The 18,099-nt window shown below is 46.7% G+C and overlaps 1 protein-coding gene across 1 annotated transcript in view; it reads left to right on the forward strand.

Annotated features, from left to right (window-relative positions):
• The first annotated feature begins 3,648 nt into the window (after positions 1–3,648).
• psmb4 (proteasome 20S subunit beta 4) overlaps positions 3,649–18,099 on the forward strand; it is a 28,781-nt gene continuing 14,330 nt past the window's right edge. The window contains exons 1-2 of the mRNA XM_063041719.1: positions 3,649–3,776; positions 12,451–12,657. Coding sequence (XP_062897789.1) covers positions 3,670–3,776; positions 12,451–12,657 — 314 coding nt within the window. The 5' untranslated portion in view covers positions 3,649–3,669. The remainder of the gene's footprint in view (positions 3,777–12,450; positions 12,658–18,099) is intronic.

The following is an 18,099-nucleotide window of genomic DNA, read 5'->3' on the forward strand; positions in this document are numbered from 1 at the left end:
ACAAAATGCTGAGGGAACTCGGTGTCTCTAACACACACAAAATGCTGAGGGAACTCGGCATCTCTCACACACAAAATGCTGAGGGAACTCAGCATCTCTAACACACACAAAATGCTGAGGGAACTCAGCGTCTCTAACACACACAAAATGCTGAAGGAACTGTGTCTCTCACACACAAAATGCTGAGGGAACTCGGCGTCTCTCACACACAAAATGTTGAGGGAACTCGGTGTCTCTAACACACAAAATACTGAGGGAACTCAGCAGGTCAGACATAGAAGGATTGACAGAGATGCATACAGAAAAGGAGAAGAAAGGTGGACAGAGCTGTCAGAACCACTTTCTGCACTCTCAGAGTCAACTCCTACAAACATCATGGAGGAGGCCCCAGAACCTGAGGTTGTTTCACAGCCACAAGTCTCTCCTGACAAGCAGAGTGATCCCCCTTGTCAGGAGAGATGTTATCCCACAAGAATAAGTAATCCTCCACACCTCAGTATAATGCATTGCAGGTTATCTGTAAAAGTACATAAATGGCATACGTCATCATGCCACCGTGTAATGTGCACGTGCCTCACTTAAAGTAAAAAAAAAGTTGGACTCACATTTCAGACTTCATCTCTTCCTTTCAATTATTTTAATGGAGTTACAAAGCATAACAAGACCATCTGTGTGAATTAGTTTGTCCCAGCAAAAGGCGGCTGAACTTTCACAGGTGTCTCATCAATTACAACGTGCTTTCACTGTAAATGTGTACCTCAAAGGAACCATCTGTCAGACACAAAATATTGAGAAAAGCGATATCGTTCTAACTATTGAAATTGAATTGAATCACCCGCCGTACCTTTGATCTTAAGGGTGTAAAATATTTTGAGTTTGTGAGGCTCTACTGAAAAGATCTTCAAGAGAATGTCTGTTTGTGGCGATGAATAAAGACTTTCCTGTGTACCATCTTCTCCAGTGACGTAGTCACAGTCACAACACCCCCCCCCCCCGCACACACACACCCTGTACATCCTCTCTTCTTCCCCACGAGCGGGTAGAAGAGATTTGAGAGGTCAGCTTTAGCTGTCACAGGTACATTGAAACATTCAGCGAAATGAGTCGTTTGGATCAACGACCAACATGGTCTGTGGATATGCTGGGGGCAGCCCGCTAGTGTCGCTGTTGGCCAGCGGCGCCAACACAGCACACCCAAAACTTACTAAACCTGACCCGGACGTCACTGGGAGGATGTAAAAACTGCTTACAGACAGCAACAAGAACTGAACACCAGTCTCACAGCTGGCACTATAAATTGTCATTCTAACTGCTACGCCATCATGCTGTCCCAAAGACAAAGACACTTACCAGCATGCTCAAGGAGAACTGCTATCAGACTCTTGACTGGTTCCCTTGTATGAGATGAACTCTTGACCTCACAATCAACCCTGACATGACTTTGTAGCTTAGTGCTGCCTGCACTGTGCTTTCTCTATAACTGTCACACTTCTTTCCTGCATCCCGTCATTGTTTTTCCTTGTATTCCTCAATATTATTCGGGAGGAGGAGAAGATGGCGGGGCGACGCAGCTCGCGCGGCCTCTCCGGTGATGGATATCTGTTATCTGTCAAGTAGGAGGCCGTGCACAATCCTGATTTGATGGAGACAGATGTGAAAACACGGAGGAACATCTGGTGAAACTTCTGAAATGCCTGTTTTGCTGCCCCCGCTACTGTGTGATCTGAAATCTCTGGAGGGGAAGGCCCCCGAATCCTCGGTTTTGCCTGTTGCTTGGCGGCTGGGGCCGGGGTCAAAGCGCTCGGCGGAGATGGTGCTCGGTGTCGGAGGGCTGGTCGGAGGCTCAAAATTTTCGGACGGACTCAGAGTCAGCTGTGGTTTGGTGCTTCCAGGGTGCTGCATCGGCAAGTTTGCGGCGCTGGAGGTTCATGGCAGGAAGAGTTTTCTTCCTTCAACCGTCTGCGTGAGATGATGGGGCTATCGGGACTTTGAGACTTTTTTTTACCGTGCCCATGGTCTGCTCTTTATCAAATTACGGTATTGCTTTGCACTGTTGTAACTATATGTTACAATTATGTGGTTTTTGTCAATTTTAGTCTTGGTCTGTCTTGTGTTTCTGTGATATCATACTGGAGGAAGATTGTATCATTTTTTAATGCAAGCATTTCTAAATGACAATAAACGAGGACTGAGTGTCCTCATAATCTAATCTAAATAATCGAATATTCTGATATAATGAAATGATTGGTATGGATGGCAGGGAAAACAAATGCTTTTTACTTGTGGCATGTGACAACAATGTATTTTATTACGAGATCCAGCACAGTTACAGTCCCTTTGGGCCCAACAAGCCCGTGGTACCCAATTACATCACGTCACCCACCAACATGTATGTGGTTGTTGTTCCTTTTCACGCCTTGTGGCACATCGTGGGGGGGGGGCAAATTTTCCATTTCCTTATCATTTTTCTGTTTTTTACGAGGCAGAGTTGCCAGCTCGACACTCCGTGTGCAAGGAGCCAGCCAAATTCAATCCCAGGACCACTCAGCTCGAAGTCACTGCACCGTTGGCCGGCTAAGTATGCGGTTGGGTTGAGTTGTTTTCTGATCTTGTCAACAGTTTACTCTTTTCCATAGATGCAGGCCAGCCTGTTGAGATCCTCCAGCATTTTGTGCGCGTGTGTTACTTTGGATTTCCAGCATCTGCAGATTTTCTCCTGTTTGTGTAGCCTTTTCCATTCCTGGGTTTTGGCGTTTCCATACTAGATCATGATGCAACCATTTAGGATAGTCTCCATCTATAGAAGTTTGTCAAAGTTTTCAGTGACTTTGTAAGAGTTTTGTTTCTGCAGGGATTTGTTGCAGACATCAAATAGAACATTACAACATAGCGCAGGCCCTTTGGCCCATAAAGTTGTGCCAACCTTTGAACCCACTCTACGACCAATCTAACCCTTCTCTCCCACATAACCCTCCATGTGCCAAATGCTGGAAACGCTGAGCCAGTCAGAAACAGTCTCTCCGCAGATGCTGACTGACTTGTGAATATGTTTAGCAGTTATTTCAGATTTCCAGGAATGCATCGTTCAGTTTGCACGCTGCGAGGGACTGCACACGGAGGGCGCCGGGGTGCATGCAGTGCCCTCTTGCGGTGCCGAGAGTTACTGCAGGTACAGAGTAAACTCCCTCCAGTGGGAAACTCCCGGAAAGATCGTACGCACCTCGGGAAGATGCAGGTGGAAATGGATAGAGTAGAACATGGAAATGCAAGATAGAACAGAAAACCCACCAGCATTTAATGCATATGAAAATATATACAATAATAACAATTAAAAACAAAAAACTATAGTAATATATTATAGTTAAGCTGAAATAAGTTAGTATGAAACTCACAGACCCCCCCCCAGTGTGTCGACCCAACGAGCGGCTGCGGAGTTTGATTGACAGTGACTGTACCACAGATAGACGGGGGGGTGGTAATTAAGATTAAAATAGACAGTAATTTACAGAGAATGAGTGATTTTATGCTAGATACATTTATTTATTAATACTATAGCTGGTAGAAGGTGTGTGGGCTACTTTATTGTGGTGATCACGGCGGCAGGCAGAGTCGCTCCCCCCGTCCCTCGGCTCGGTGCTGCGGCCCGGCTCCGCCCTCACTTGGCAGAAGATGGCGGCGCTGAGCGACCGGTCGGCGGGGATGTGGGCGAACGGACCGGTGCCGGGGCAGTTTTATTCCGTGCCCGGCACAGGCCTGGGTCCCAGGAAGTGTACCCTGTGAGTGTAACGTCGGTGCTGCACGGAGGGCTGGGGAGATCCCGCCGGCTGGTGGTTGCCTGGGCCTCAATTGCTGTCTCATCCGCTCTGGGCTGGGCGTCGCGGCCTAGGATGGAGGCGACTGTGGGCTCTTCACTTCCCCTTCCTCCCGCTCCTGCTGCCCCTCCGTCCTGTTGCCCTTACCGTTTCCTCCTCTCTTACTATCCCCCGCTCCCCTCAGCGTAGAAACAAGCTCTTTAGATCAGCCAACCAAGGTGTCTCTTATCTAGGGCCATTGGGCCCACGCCGGTCTTTCCTACCCATAAACTGCTCCAGATGTTCTTTATATACCCATCTCGACTAGCTGTAGGCTCCCAGGTTAAATCCTGATCTGTGGTGCTGCTTGCCTGTGTGTGGAGTTTGAATGTTCTCCCTCTGACTGATAGGTCTTCCCCGGGTGCTCCCATTTCCTCCCACATCTCAAAGTCGTGTAACTTGCTAGGTTAATTGGCTGTGTAAGTTGCCCGTGGTGTGTGGGCCTGATGGGCTAATGAGAACATGGGGATGAGTGTGCAGGATTAGTGTAAATCGGCGACTAATGGCTGGTCCAGACTCAGTGGGCTGAAGGGCACGTTATGGTGCAGTATCTCTTCATGAACACCCTGGTCCTCATCCAGGAGCGACTTTAGTGTACATCACCCACTACAGGAACTACAGCTAATGTGGAGAGAGTGAACAATGAAAGGGGGTGCAGGCTGAGAGGGCCGTCGTGTCCTGGATGGGGATGAGCTCGCTCATCTAGAAAGGAGGAATGAAAACTCACCACGTTGCTTTGCGGGGGGGGGGGGTCCCTGGTGGAGAGACTTTGGGGGTGGGGAGGGAGGGGGTCAGGAGGCAAGTTCTTGATGCAAGATACCCTCCTTCAATAGTTCAGTCTCTTAGTGGCCGCCCCGACACAAGCCAGCTCCCATTCACCCCCCTTTTATCTACATTCACTCGGCCTGGTTACCTTCTCCTATGTGATATTTCCCAGCTGAGAGGGGTCCCTCTATTTCCACACCGGCCACAGTGACGGTCGCTAATTGGTACTGAGAGGCAAACAGCGAGAAGGGGTTTAGTCTCTTTTCCCCAGGATGCTGTATGAATTAGAACCTTCTGGTTGTAAAAAGAGTTTGTTCAAACTTGGGTTGGTTTACATAGAATACTACAGCACAGTACAGGCCCTCTGGCCTACAATGTTTTGCCAAACTTTTAACCTATTCTAAAATCAATCTAAATCTTCCTTCGTACATAGCCCTCCATTTTTCTATCATCTATATGCCTATCTAAGATTTTCCTCAATGTCCCTATAATATATCTGCCTCTTTCACACTCTCGCCTTTCTCTGTGCAAAAAAAACCTTACTTCTGACATCCCACCCATACTTTCCTCCAATCACCTTAAAATTAAGCTCTCTTGTATTCACCATTTCTGCCCGGGGGTTGGCGGGGGTGGGGGGGGGCGGTCTCTGGCTGTCCACTCGATCCATGCCTCTTTTCATTTTGTACATCTCTACCATGTCACCTCTCATCCTCCTTCACTTCACTCCAAGGAAGAAAGCCCTAGCTCATTCAACCTATCCTCATAAAACACGCTCCCTTATCCAGCAGTGACCTGGTAAATCTCCTTTGCACCCTCTCTAAAGCTTTGGCAACCTTTGGAAGTAAGTGGTGTGGCAGTGAATTCTAAAGATTTACCACCCTCTAGCCAAATAAATTCGGCTCCATCTCTGTTCTAAAAAGATATCTTTTTAAAAGGAAGGCGGTGTCCTCTGGTCTTAGATTCTCCCATTACTGGAAACATTTTCTTTCCATGTCCACTCTATCGAGACCTTTCAATATTTGCTATCAATGAGAACCTCCTCCATTTTTGTAAATCTACTCTGGATCCTCTCCAACACCAGCAAATCCTTTCTCAGATGTGAGGTCCAAAACTGCTCACTGTGCTCCAAGTGGAGGCTTTCCAATGCCTTGCAAACCCTCATCGTTACATCTGTGCTCTGATTGTCAGAGGCATTGACCAAGCCCTGGTGTCCCTGCGCTGTCCAGCAGGAGGTGGAATTGGCGGAGTCTAAGCCCCTCAGGTTTCCAGCTGGGGGCAGTGCTAGAGGTGCCTGAACCACTGTAGTCTACATACGAGCCACTGTGATGTGTTTGGTGGGGTATCTGAATCCTGGAGTCCCTGAAGGGTCTTGGCCCAAAACATCACTCTTTATTCCTTCCTATAAATGCCTGACCTACTGCATTCCTCCAGTATTTTGTGTGTACTTCTCTGGATTTCCAGCAACAGCAGAATCTCTTGTGTTCCTGAAATATGTCAGGACTTGTCCTGTTATCCCTGCACTGACCAGCAGGTGGGGAGTCTGAGCTGTGATGCCCAGCAGATTGGTCTTTGACCCAGCGGGAAGTGAGCAGGGAGAACCTGGCAGTGTACAGCAGTTAGTGGTGCGGTCCTGGAGACTGTCTGATATCCCTACATTGTCTGATACCCCAGAGAAAGGGGCCCAGATGGCCTGGCATTGTACGTTGGTTAGTGGTGTGTCCGAGCACCGGATTCCTCACACAGCCCAGCTGGAAGCTTTGTCCAGTTGAAGGTCTTGAGAACTTAAGCGGTCATCATGGGAGTGTAGCAGTCAGCACCATCACTTCGCAGTGCCGGTGATCGGAGTTCATTTCCCGCTGTTATCAGTAACGAGTTTGTACGTTCTCCTCATGACTGCATGGGATTCCTCCAGGTGCTCCGGTTTCCTCCCACATTCCAAAGATGTATGGCTGGGGTTAGTTAGTTGTGGGCATGTTATGTTAACACCAAAAGCGTGGCAACACTTGCGGACTTACCCCTGCTCGTATTCAGACTGTCGGTCATTGATACAAAATGTCACATCTCACTCCATGTTTCGATGTACATGTGACAAATATAGCTAATCTGTGTAAAACTGATCTTCATTTCTAGGAGGGGACAGTGTTGGGAGATGGAATCCTGGTGTTCCTGTACCCTCGAATGGGTGAGGGTGAAATCTCTGCTCTGTTCACCCCACCCTGTCCAATGGGAATCTGAGCTCTAATGTCCCTTCTCTGAGCAGCAAGAGAGGCACTTGCAGACTTTAAAACAGGTAGTCAGAACTGCCCAACGCATCACTGACACCAGCCTCCCTCCCCCCCCACCCCCAGCCGCCATCAAGGACATATGTGCAGAAAAGGGCCAGTAACATGAAGGAGCAAATCCACCCTGTTCATGGACTGTTTGCCCCACTCCCTTAAGGGAGGAGGCTATGTAGCATCCACACCAGGACCAGCTACAGTTATTTTCCTTAAGCAGGAAGGCTGATCTACACTTCCCACTAACCTGCCCACCACCACGACTTTATCGTTTCCTGTCAGGATGTTCAGGAACACTTGTGCCTAGCTTCACTTTATGGATAACTATAGCCATATAGCAGTTACAGCACGGAAACAGGCCATCTCAGCCCTTCTAGTCCGTGCCGAACTCTTACTCTCACCTAGTCCCACCGACCTGCACTCAGCCCATAACCCTCCATTCCTTTCCTGTCCATATACCTATCCAATTTAAATGACAACATCGAACCTGCCTCTACCACTTCTGCTGGAAGCTCGTTCCACACAGCTACCACTCTCTGAGTAAAGAAATTCCCCCTCATGTTACCCCTAAACTTTTGTCCTTTAACTCTCAACTCATGTCCTCTTGTTTGAATCTCCCCCACTCTCAATGGAAAAAGCCTATCCAAGTTAACTCTCCCAATCCCCCTCATAATTTTGAACACCTCTATCAAGTCCCCCCTCAACTTTCTACGGTTATAATCAATCTATGTCTATAAGCTATCTTATATATTTATATTTATTGTGTGTGTTTGTTATTGTGTTTGTGTGCTGCGTTGAAGAAACATTGGAGTGTCAGCACTATGCCGGAGGCTGTGCTGGGTGGCTGCTGTCTCAGCGCTGGCCAGCAGGTGGTGCTGCTGAGCTGCCTCATCCCTGACACCTTCCACTGACCAGCAAGGTGCTGGAGGTCTCAGCCTCTGTGTTCCTGCAGTGACCAGCAGGTGCTGCTGCTTGGGACATCTGAGTCTGGATGTCCCTCCACTGAGCAGCTAGGGAAATGCAGGATTTGGAGGGAGCATGAGAGAAGTCTAACTCTGCCATGGATGGTCTGAAGCCAAGGCATGGGGCTAGCAATCCCATCCAGTTTAAAAACCCAGTGCTACAGAAAAGACCTGATCCCCGGGAGTGGAAGGATCTTCGAGATGGGCTATACCTGGAAACAACTTGAAACACTTGCCCAGGACAGAGGACTCTGACAAGCTGCTGTTAGCGACCTATGCCCCAGTAGGGGTTATGGGTTAAATGAGTGTGATATCTCACTCTCCTCACGCTCCTCCCTCTCCCATGAGTGAGATTAGCTTTATTTATCACATATACATCAAAACATTACAGTGAAATGTTTTGCATCAATGATCAGCACAGTCTGAGGATGTTCTGGGGGCAGTCCACAAGTGTCTCCATACTTCCAGTGCAAACATAGCATGCCCACAACTTACTTACCCTGACCGATACATCTTTGCACTGTGGGACTCTGGGAAGAAACTCCTGGATCATGGGGACAATGTACAAATTCCTTACAGGCAGCTTCTATCCTACTGACAGAAGACTACTGAAAGTAAGTCCATAGGGTGTGGAATCAGTGCAGAGCTGAGGTCAAGAGCTTGATGGTTTCAGGGTAACTGGTGGTGTAGGACCTAAGGTTTGTGAACCTCCTGCCTGATGGCGGTAGAGAGAAGAGGGCATGAATTGGATGGAAGGATGTGGACACTGTGTGAGCAGGAGGACTGGTTTAAACAAAAACATAGAATAGTACAGCACAGTACAGGCCCTTCGGCCCACAATGTTGTGCCGACCCTCAAACCTGCCTCCCCTATAACCCCCCACCTTAAATTCCTCCATATACCTGTCTAGTAGTCTCTTAAACTTCACTAGTGTATCTGCCTCCACCGCTGACTCAGGCAGTGCATTCCACGCACCAACCACTCTCTGAGTAAAAACCCTTCCTCTAATATCCCCCTTGAACTTCCCACCCCTTACCTTAAAGCCATGTCCTCCTGTATTGAGCAGTGGTGCCCTGGGGAAGAGGCGCTGGCTATCCACTCTATCTATTCCTCTTATTATCTTGTACACCTCTATCATGTCTCCTCTCATCCTCCTCCTCTCCAAAGAGTAAAGCCCTAGCTCCCTTAATCTCTGATCGTAATGCATACTCTCTAAACCAGGCAGCATCCTGGTAAATCTCTTCTCTACCCTTTCCAATGTTTAGTTAGGTATTTAATTACTAGTTAGTTTGTAACATTATTTAACTGTTGGCACTATGACTCTCCAGGACTTGTCCACTTTGCAGCCGCATCTTCTGTGAGTTTTTCATCTTCAATATCATCCTGATGTAGCTTCTCGGCTTGAAATGCTGACTGTTTATTCCCCTTCTGACCTGCTGAGTTCCTCAAGCATTTGTGTGTATTACTCTTGATTTACAGCATTTGTGGAATCATCTGTGTTCAATTTAATTTGTTAAATTGTTGGTCTGTGACCTGGAATGAGAGGCCATCTAAATCTTTCTGTCCCCTTTTTAATATTCCTAATGCCTGGAAAAGTATTTAAATCAAAGGGAGATGAAGACCCAGAGGTAATCATCTCTAAATTTTTGGAAATATGAACACTTGAATTTGAAGCAGACAGATTGTCCTTGAATCCAATCAGTTCCTGGATGTTTATGAGTAAAGGAAATCTAGTAATGTGGTTTTATAAACATGCCCTTGAGGCCGCTCCAGTATGGAGGTTGCACCCCAGCTGCCTATGTGATATGCAAGGCAGGGTAGTACGATATGGGGAGCAAGCTGTTGCCCACGCAGCAGGCACTGCCCCTCCACGCAGCTGATGAACCCAAAGGAATGGCAGAGACCGATACAGTTTGGCACCAGCAGCACGGCAGGAGTTGCCAGTCAGTGTTGAAGTCAATCGAGCCTTAGGCACACCAGCTCCTGATTTTGCCTTGGGGTTTACTCCTGAAGCCTTCCCCATGAGTGGGTATATTTGCAAGGCAGTGGTGACTTGAGATCAAAGGTTTCCTTCTAGATGAGCCGCCAACCACAGCTGACGAGCCCCATCTGCCCGAAGCGACTAGTTTTAAGCTGACAGTAACTTTCTTCTGCCCCTTCTCCTGTCAGTAGAGATGGTTCCACCAGGCCTAGTATATAAACTACATATGAAGGCCAGGAGCTGGACTTGCTTGTCAGAGGCCATTTGAAACGCGTACTGTTGCACCCATTTTATAGGTAGTGGGAACTCATCCCCACTGCCCCCCCCAACTGATTATTAACAACTTTTTTGATTCGTTTATGGGATGTGGGCCTCACCAGCTAAGCCAGCATTACCCTAGTTGTCCTTCAGAAGGTGGTGATGCGCTGCCTTCCTGAACCACTGCAGTCCCTGAGGTGCAGGTACACCCACAGTGCTGTTAGGGAGGGGATTCCATGATTCTGACCCAGTGAAGGAACAGCGATATGTTTCCAAGTCAGGAGGGTGAGTGACTTGGAGGGGGATTTCCAAGTGGGGGTGTTCCCAGATATCTGCCGTTCTCGTCCTAGATTGTAGTGGTCGTGGGTCTGGAAGGTGCTGCCTTAGGAACTTTGTGTTGTTGCAGTGCATCTTGTAGATAATACAAACTGCTGCAACTGTTTGTCGATGGTGGAGGGATTGGATGCTTGTGGAAGGGCTACCAATCAAGTGGGCTGCCTTGTACTGGATGGTGTCGAGCTTCCTGAGTGTTGATGGAGCTGCACTCATCCAGGTGAGTGGTGAGTATTCCATTACACTCCTGACCTGAGCCTTGTGGATGGTGGACAGGCTTTGGGGAGTCAGGAGGTGAGATACACACCACAGGGTCTTAGCCTTTGACCTGCTCTGGTAGCCATGTGTTTACATGGCTAGACCAGTTCAGTTTCCTGTCAGTGGTCACCCCCAGGATGTTGATAGTAGGGGACTCCGTGATGGTGATGCCACTGAATGTCAAGACGATGGTGGGAACCTCTCTTGCTGGAGATGGTCATTGCCTGGCACTTGTGTGGCTCGAATGTCACTTGTCAGCCCGAGCCTGGACCCTTGACTCCCACAGAGCCTAACAAGCCACTCGCCTGTATCAAACCCAGCTTTTTGTTGATCAGGATTAGCTACTACTCTATGGTTAACTGCTTTATTATTGTCTCTTGTACCGAGGTACCGTGAGGAACTTAGTTTTGCACGCTGCATTGGGGTTGTACAAATGCAGAATGAAGTGTTACACTTACAGAGAAGGTGCAGTTGAAGCCATGACAAAGAGGATTGTGATGTCAAGAGACCACCTTGCTGTACTAGGGCACAGTTCAACAGTCTTGTAACAACAGGGGAGTAGCTGTCCTTTAGCCTATGGGACATACTTTCAGACTGTTATATCTTCCCAATAGGAGGGGTGATATGAGAGAATGTCTGGGTGGGTTTTGCTGGCTGCTTTACTGAAGCAGTGAGAAGTGTAGACAGAGTCTGTGCAGGGGAAGGCTGGTTCCCATGGTGTGCTGAGCTGTTTACACAGTTTCTTGCTGTCTCAGACACAATAGTTGCCGTACCAAGCCATAGTGCATTTGGAAGGACGGGTCAGAATGAGCAATAACCAGCTGCAGAATATTTAGTGTTCCGGGAAAGTGAAAGCAGTCTCCAGCTTCCTGCTGTTTAACACAATTCTCAGTGAAAGTAAAACCACAGTAACCACGGAATGACAGGGTTGTTTCAGTCTCACTTGGCATTATGGGTAAATGCAGTCTCCATTATTGCCACTAAGCAACCAGCTTACACAAAATAGTGGAGGAACTCTGCAAGTCAGCAGCATCTATGGAGGGAAATAAACAGTTAACATTTCAGGCTGAGACTGTGTGTGTGTGTGTTGCTCAAGATTTTCAGCATGTGCAGAATTTCTTGTGTTTATAAACTACAGAGTAAAATCCAAGTAGAACGTGCTGGACGACACTCTGGGTTGCACAAAGATTTTTGGGTCAATGGTCTGTATCAGGACTGGATAATGTGTGAAATTTAATTTCATAATTGCAGCCACACTAGGAGTGACGTCGATCAATATTTCTTCACCAAACGTGGAAATCGGAAAACATTTAAAATTGACAGACTATTTGTGGGGTTGAGGTATTAAATCAGAAGCTGGTTAATGGAGTTACCACATTTGTCTTGATTTCTTCAGAAGGATTAGATTTATTTGTCACATGTACATCGAAACGTACAGCGAAATGTGTTGTTTATGTCAACAACCAACATAGTCCAACAACGTGCAGCACCAACATAGCATGCCCACAACTTACTAACCCTAACCTGCACATCTTTTGGAATGTGGGAGGAAACCAGAGCACCTGGAGGAAATCTATGTGGTCATGGGGAGGAAGGATACAAACTCCATTTTGACAGCAGTGGGAATCGAACCCAACTGGGGATTGTTGGCGCTGTAAACCATTTGCACTAACAGCTAAGCTACTGTACTGTTCATAATGGAACATGCAAAGAGGCCTGCTGTAGGCTCCCCGATCCTAATGCAACCTTGTTTTTCTTTGTTCCAGGAGCCCCATGGTGACAGGTACCTCAGTGCTTGGGGTAAAGTTTGATGGTGGGGTGATCATTGCGGCTGACATGCTTGGCTCGTATGGGTCCTTGGCACGCTTTCGGAACATACCTAGGCTGATGAAAGTGAATGACAACACAGTACTGGGGGCCTCGGGTGACTACGCTGACTACCAGCACCTCAAGCAGGCTATCGAGCAGATGATGTAAGTGAAGAGTGCAATGTTTCATTGTATCGGCTCCTCCAGTAGCAGAATACCAATAATGCAGCAACAATGGGCTATTTGTAGTGTGTAGCTGTGGAATTCCAGCATCTGCAGAATCTCTTGTGTTGATAATAGGTTACCTTATCACTGAAGCTTGTCCAGTTCATTAACTTTGTCTCAAATTCATTAGGTCCAGCCCCAACACCTCTCTTCACTTTCTCAATCTGTCTGGTGACATCTTTTACAAATCCACAGGGATTAGATTTAAAGGTTTTTAGAGATAAGCTTTATTTGTTGCGCTTATGTCGAAACATACATTGACATGTTGCCATGCTTCATAATGCCAAAGGCTTTTAGTGAAATTTTCAGAGTGACTTTCTAGCATTTCCTTTCGCCTCCACAGAAATGCTTTTCTTTCTCTAGTTCGCCGTAAAGCAGCGTCTCAGGCAGCTGATGGGGTGGGATACGAGCGATGAGGCCTGCCTAGTGTAGGATGGTGTAGATACTGGGCTTACCCGCCGTGGTATATACCTCAGTATCAAGGATTCTGCCTTGCCACTTAATGTTGAGGAGCTTTCTGAGGCGGACTGTGTGGAAATGGTTCAGTTTCTTGACGTGCTCTTGGTACACTGTCCATGCTTCGCAGGTGTAAAACAGAGTGGGAAGTACTATGGCCCTATACGCACTCAGCTTTATCTGTAGACTTGCTGCTCTTCTGTTCCAGATGTTGCTGTGAAGTCTGCCATAGGCTACGTTTGCTTGAGCGATGCTGGGGTTTACTTCATCACCAATGTTGATGTTTTGGTGTGCTGCCAAGATACATGAACCTGTTCGTTGGGTTGAGACTTTGACTGTTGATTGTGATGCTTGGCTCAATAAATGATTTCCCTGGAACGGGTTGATGCATTACTTCAATCTTGGTGTTGATGGCAAGCCCAGAGTTGGTACCTGCATCAGAAAACTTGTTGACACAACGCTGAGTATCATCAGCATTGAGGGCACAGTCATAAGCAAAAAGGAAGTCTTTGATGATAGCTATCATAACTTTAGTTTTTGCTTGGAGCCTCCTGAGGTTGAACAGTTTCCCATCAGTGCAGAATCTGATGCCGATGCCCAAGCCACCGTCTCTGAAGGTATCAGTCAACATGGTGGAAAACATCAGACTGAATAGTGTTGTGCCAAGACACAGGGTCAGAGGCAGGGAAGGGCTTGGATGTCTCACTGTAGTCCTGAACTCTAGCTTGCTTGCCATCATGGAATTGCAGCACCATGGTGATGAATTTCCTAGGGCATCCGTACTTTGCCATGATTTTCCACAGACCGTCCCCACTAACAGTGTCAAAGGCCTCAGACAGATTGACATTAAGGGAGAACAGGTCAACAGGTTTTTCTCCTGACATTTCTCTTACGGCTGCCTTGCAGCAAACACCATGTCAATAGTCCCGGAATCCACACTGGCTGTCTGGTAGGAGTCCCTGGTCAAGGTGTGATGTGAGATGGTTGAGAAGAAGCATGACGAAGATCTTGCCTGCGATCGACAGCAAGGACATTCTGCAACAGTTGTCGCAGGACTGTTGCTTTTCTTTTTGGTTGTACAGGTGGATGGTGTATGAGTCTTTAAATTCCTGTGGAATCGACTCTTGCTGCCATATGAGTTGGAAGAACTGATGGAGTTTTTCTGTTAGCACTGCCCCGCCTTCCTTGTAGGACACGGCCGGTATTGTGTCTGATCTAAGCACTTTGGTCGCTAGAGAGCTGATGTATTGCTTTCTGGGTCTTGGCTAAGGTCAGTGGAACATCCAATGCTTCACTGACAGGTACTTGTGGGAGGCAATCAATGGCTTCGTCATTTATAGTTGAAGAACAATTCAAAACAGTGTTAAAGTGCTCAGCTCACCTGTGAAGAATTTTCTCTTTGTCCATGATCAGCATCCTTTCCATCAGCACTAAGGAGAGGAGATGATCCTGATAATGTGGGGCTTTTAGTCCAGTATAGAAGTTCTTTAAATCATACCTCTCTGCATGCGCCTGGATCTCATCAGCTTTATTGCTCAGCCAGGAATCCTGCATCTGGTGCAGCTTGTGTGTACAGTTCTCCATATGTTATTGAAGGCATTCTTCTTTGAGATGGACGGGGTCACTAAGGAGAGCTTTGTACAGACGATCTTTCTCATCTAGCAGTTGTTTGATGTCAACGCAGTTTTTCATCAAACCAGTCCTTGTGCTCTCTGGTAGCAGGCCTCAGAATCTTTGTAGCAGTGTGGTAGATTAGCTCTTGAAGGGTTAGAAACATAGAAAACATACAGCACAATACAGGCCCTTCGGCCCACAAAGCTGTGCTGAATATGTCCCTACCTTAGAACTTCCTAGGCTTTACCCATAGCCCTCTACTTTTCTAAGCTCCACGTGGCCGTCCAGGAGTCTCTTAAAAGACTCTATCGTTTCCGCCTCCACCACCGCCGGCAGCCCATTCCACACATTTACCACTCTCTGCGTTTAAAAAAAACACAACTTACCCCTGATATCTCCTCTCTACCTACTTCCAAGCACCTTAAAACGATGCTCTCTCGTGCTAGCCATTTCAGCCCTGGGAAAAAGCCTGTGACTATCCACATGATCAATGCCTCTCATTATCTTGTACACCTCTATCAGGTCACCTCTCATCCTCCGTCGCTCCGAGGAGAAAAGGCCAAGTTCACTCAACCTATTCTCATAAGGCATGCTCCCCAATCCAGGCAACATCCTTGTAAATCTCCTCCGCACCCTCTCTATGGTTTCCACATCCTTCCTGTAGTGAGGCAACCAGAACTGAGCACAGTACTCAATTCTGAGTACTGAGTCCAGGGTCCTATATAACTGCAACATTACCTCTCGGCTCTTAAACTCAATCCCACGATTGTTGAAGGCCAATGCACCGTATGCCTTCTTAACCACAGAGTCAACCTGCACAGCAGCTTTGTGTGTCACAAGATCACAAGACAAAGGAGCAGAAGTAGGCCATTCGGCCCATCGAGTCTGCTCTGCAGCTCCCCCATGAGCCAAACTATTCACCCATCTAGTTCCAATTTCTGGCTTTTTCCCCATATCCCTTGATACCCTGACTAATTAGATATCTATCAATCTCCTCCTTAAACACCCTCAATGATCGGGCCTCCACAGCTGTATGTGGCAACGAATTCCAGAAATCCACGACTCGCTGGCTAAAAAAATTTCTCCTCATCTCTGTTTTAACTGGGTACCCTCTAATTCTAAGAATATGGCCTCTTGTCCTGGACTCACCCACCAAGGGAAACAACCTTTCCACGTCTACTCTGTCCAACCCTTTCAACATTCGAAATGTTTCTATGAGATCCCCTCTCATTCTTCTATACTCTAATGAATACAATCCAAGGGCCAACAAACGCTCCTCATATGTTAGGAATATGTCTCCTCATATTCCAGGAATCATCCTCGTAAATCTTCTCTGAACTCTCTCCAACATCAGTACATCCTTTCTAAGATAGGGGGCCCAAAACTGCACACAGTATTCTAAATGAGGTCTCACTAATGCCCCATAGAACCTCATCAACACCTCCTTACTCTCATACACTATTCCTCTTGAAATGAATGTCAACATAGTATTCGCTTTCCTTACCGCCGATCCAGCTTGGTGGTTAACCTTTAGGGTATCCTGCATGAGGACCCCCAAGTCCCTTTGCACTTCCGATTTTTGAATTTTCTCCCCATCTAAATAATAATCTGCCCGACTATTTCTTCTTCCGAAATATACAACCGTACATTTGTCAACTTTGTATCTCATCTGCCATTTCTTTGCCCACTCTCCTAAACTGACTAAGTCTCTCTGCAACTTTTCCGTTGCTTCAACATTTCCTGCTCCTCCACCTATCTTGGTGTCATCCACAAATTTAGCCACAAAACCATTTAATCCATAGTCCAAATCATCGATACACATCGTAAAAAGAAGCGGCCCCAACACCGACCCCTGCGGAACATCACTAGTAAGCGGCAACCAATCAGAATAGGATCCCTTTATTCCCACCCTTTGCTTTCTGCCTATCAGCCAATGCTCCACACATTTCAATATCTTTCCTATAATTCCATGGGCTCTCATCTTATTAAGCAGCCTCATATGTGGCACCTTATCGAAGGCCTTTTGAAAATCCAATACACAACATCCACGGCCTCTCCCTTGTCAATCTTATTCGAGATTACCTCAAAAAATTCCAATAGGTTGGTGAGGCAGGATCTTCCCTTCATGAAACCATGCTGGCTTCGGCCTATCTTGTCATGCACCTCGAGGTATTTCATAACCTCGTCCTTGAGGATTGACTCCGACATCTTTCCAACTACCAATGTCAGACTAATAGGTTTGTAATTTTCTTTTTGCTGCCTTCTTCCTTTCTTAAATAGCGGAATTACATTTGCGACCTTCCAGTCCTTCGGAACCATGCCAGAGTCTATTGATTCCTGGAAGATGATTTCCAATGCTTCCACAATCTCCAAAGCCACCTCCTTCAGAACCCTTGGGTACTCCTCATCCAGACTGGGAGACTTATCTATTCTTAGTCCATTTAGCTTCCCAAGCACTTTCTCTCTAGTAATCTTGACTGTACCTAATTCTATTCCCTGATACCTCTGGCTATCAGGTATATTGCTCATGTCTTCCACTGTGAAGATTGATGCAAAATACTCATTCAGTTCCTCCGCCATCTCTTTGTTATCCATTATAATTTCTCCAGCATCATTTTCAATCCGTCCCATATCTACCCTTGTCACTCTTTTACTCTTCATATATTTAAGAAAAACTCTTAGTATCCTTTTTTATGTTAATTGCCAACTTCCTTTCATAATTCATCTTTTCTTTCCTAATGGCTTTCTTAGTTTTCTTCTGTAAGTTTTTAAAAGTCTTCCAGTCCTCACTTTTCCCCACTAATTTTTGCTTCCTTGTACGCCGTTTCTTTTGCTTTTATTTTTGCCTTAACCTCTCTCGTTAGCCACATTTGTGCCATTTTTCCATTCATGATTTTCTTCTTTCTTGGAATATATTTTTCCTGCATTTTCCTTATTTCTTGTAGGAATTTCATCCAATTTTGCTCTGCCGTCCCTCCATTTAGTTTACTTTTCCAATCGACTTGGGCCAGTTCCTCTCTCATACCACTGTAATTTCCCCTGTTCCACTGAAATATCGATACACCTGATACCAGCTTCTCCTTTTCAAATTTGAAACTGAACTCAATCATATTACGATCACTACTTCCAAGGGGTTCCTTTACCTTCAGCTCCCTAATCGCCTCAGGTTCGTTACACAGCACCCAATCCAAAACAGCCGGTCCCCTGGTGGGCTTCTGGACAAGCTGCTCCAAAAAGCCATCCTGTAGGCATTCTACAAACTCCCTCTCCTGAGATCCATTACCTTCCTGACTTTCCCAATCCACTTTCATA

The sequence above is a fragment of the Mobula hypostoma genome, chromosome 2 (assembly GCF_963921235.1).
Source record: "Mobula hypostoma chromosome 2, sMobHyp1.1, whole genome shotgun sequence".
NCBI lineage: Eukaryota > Metazoa > Chordata > Chondrichthyes > Myliobatiformes > Myliobatidae > Mobula > Mobula hypostoma.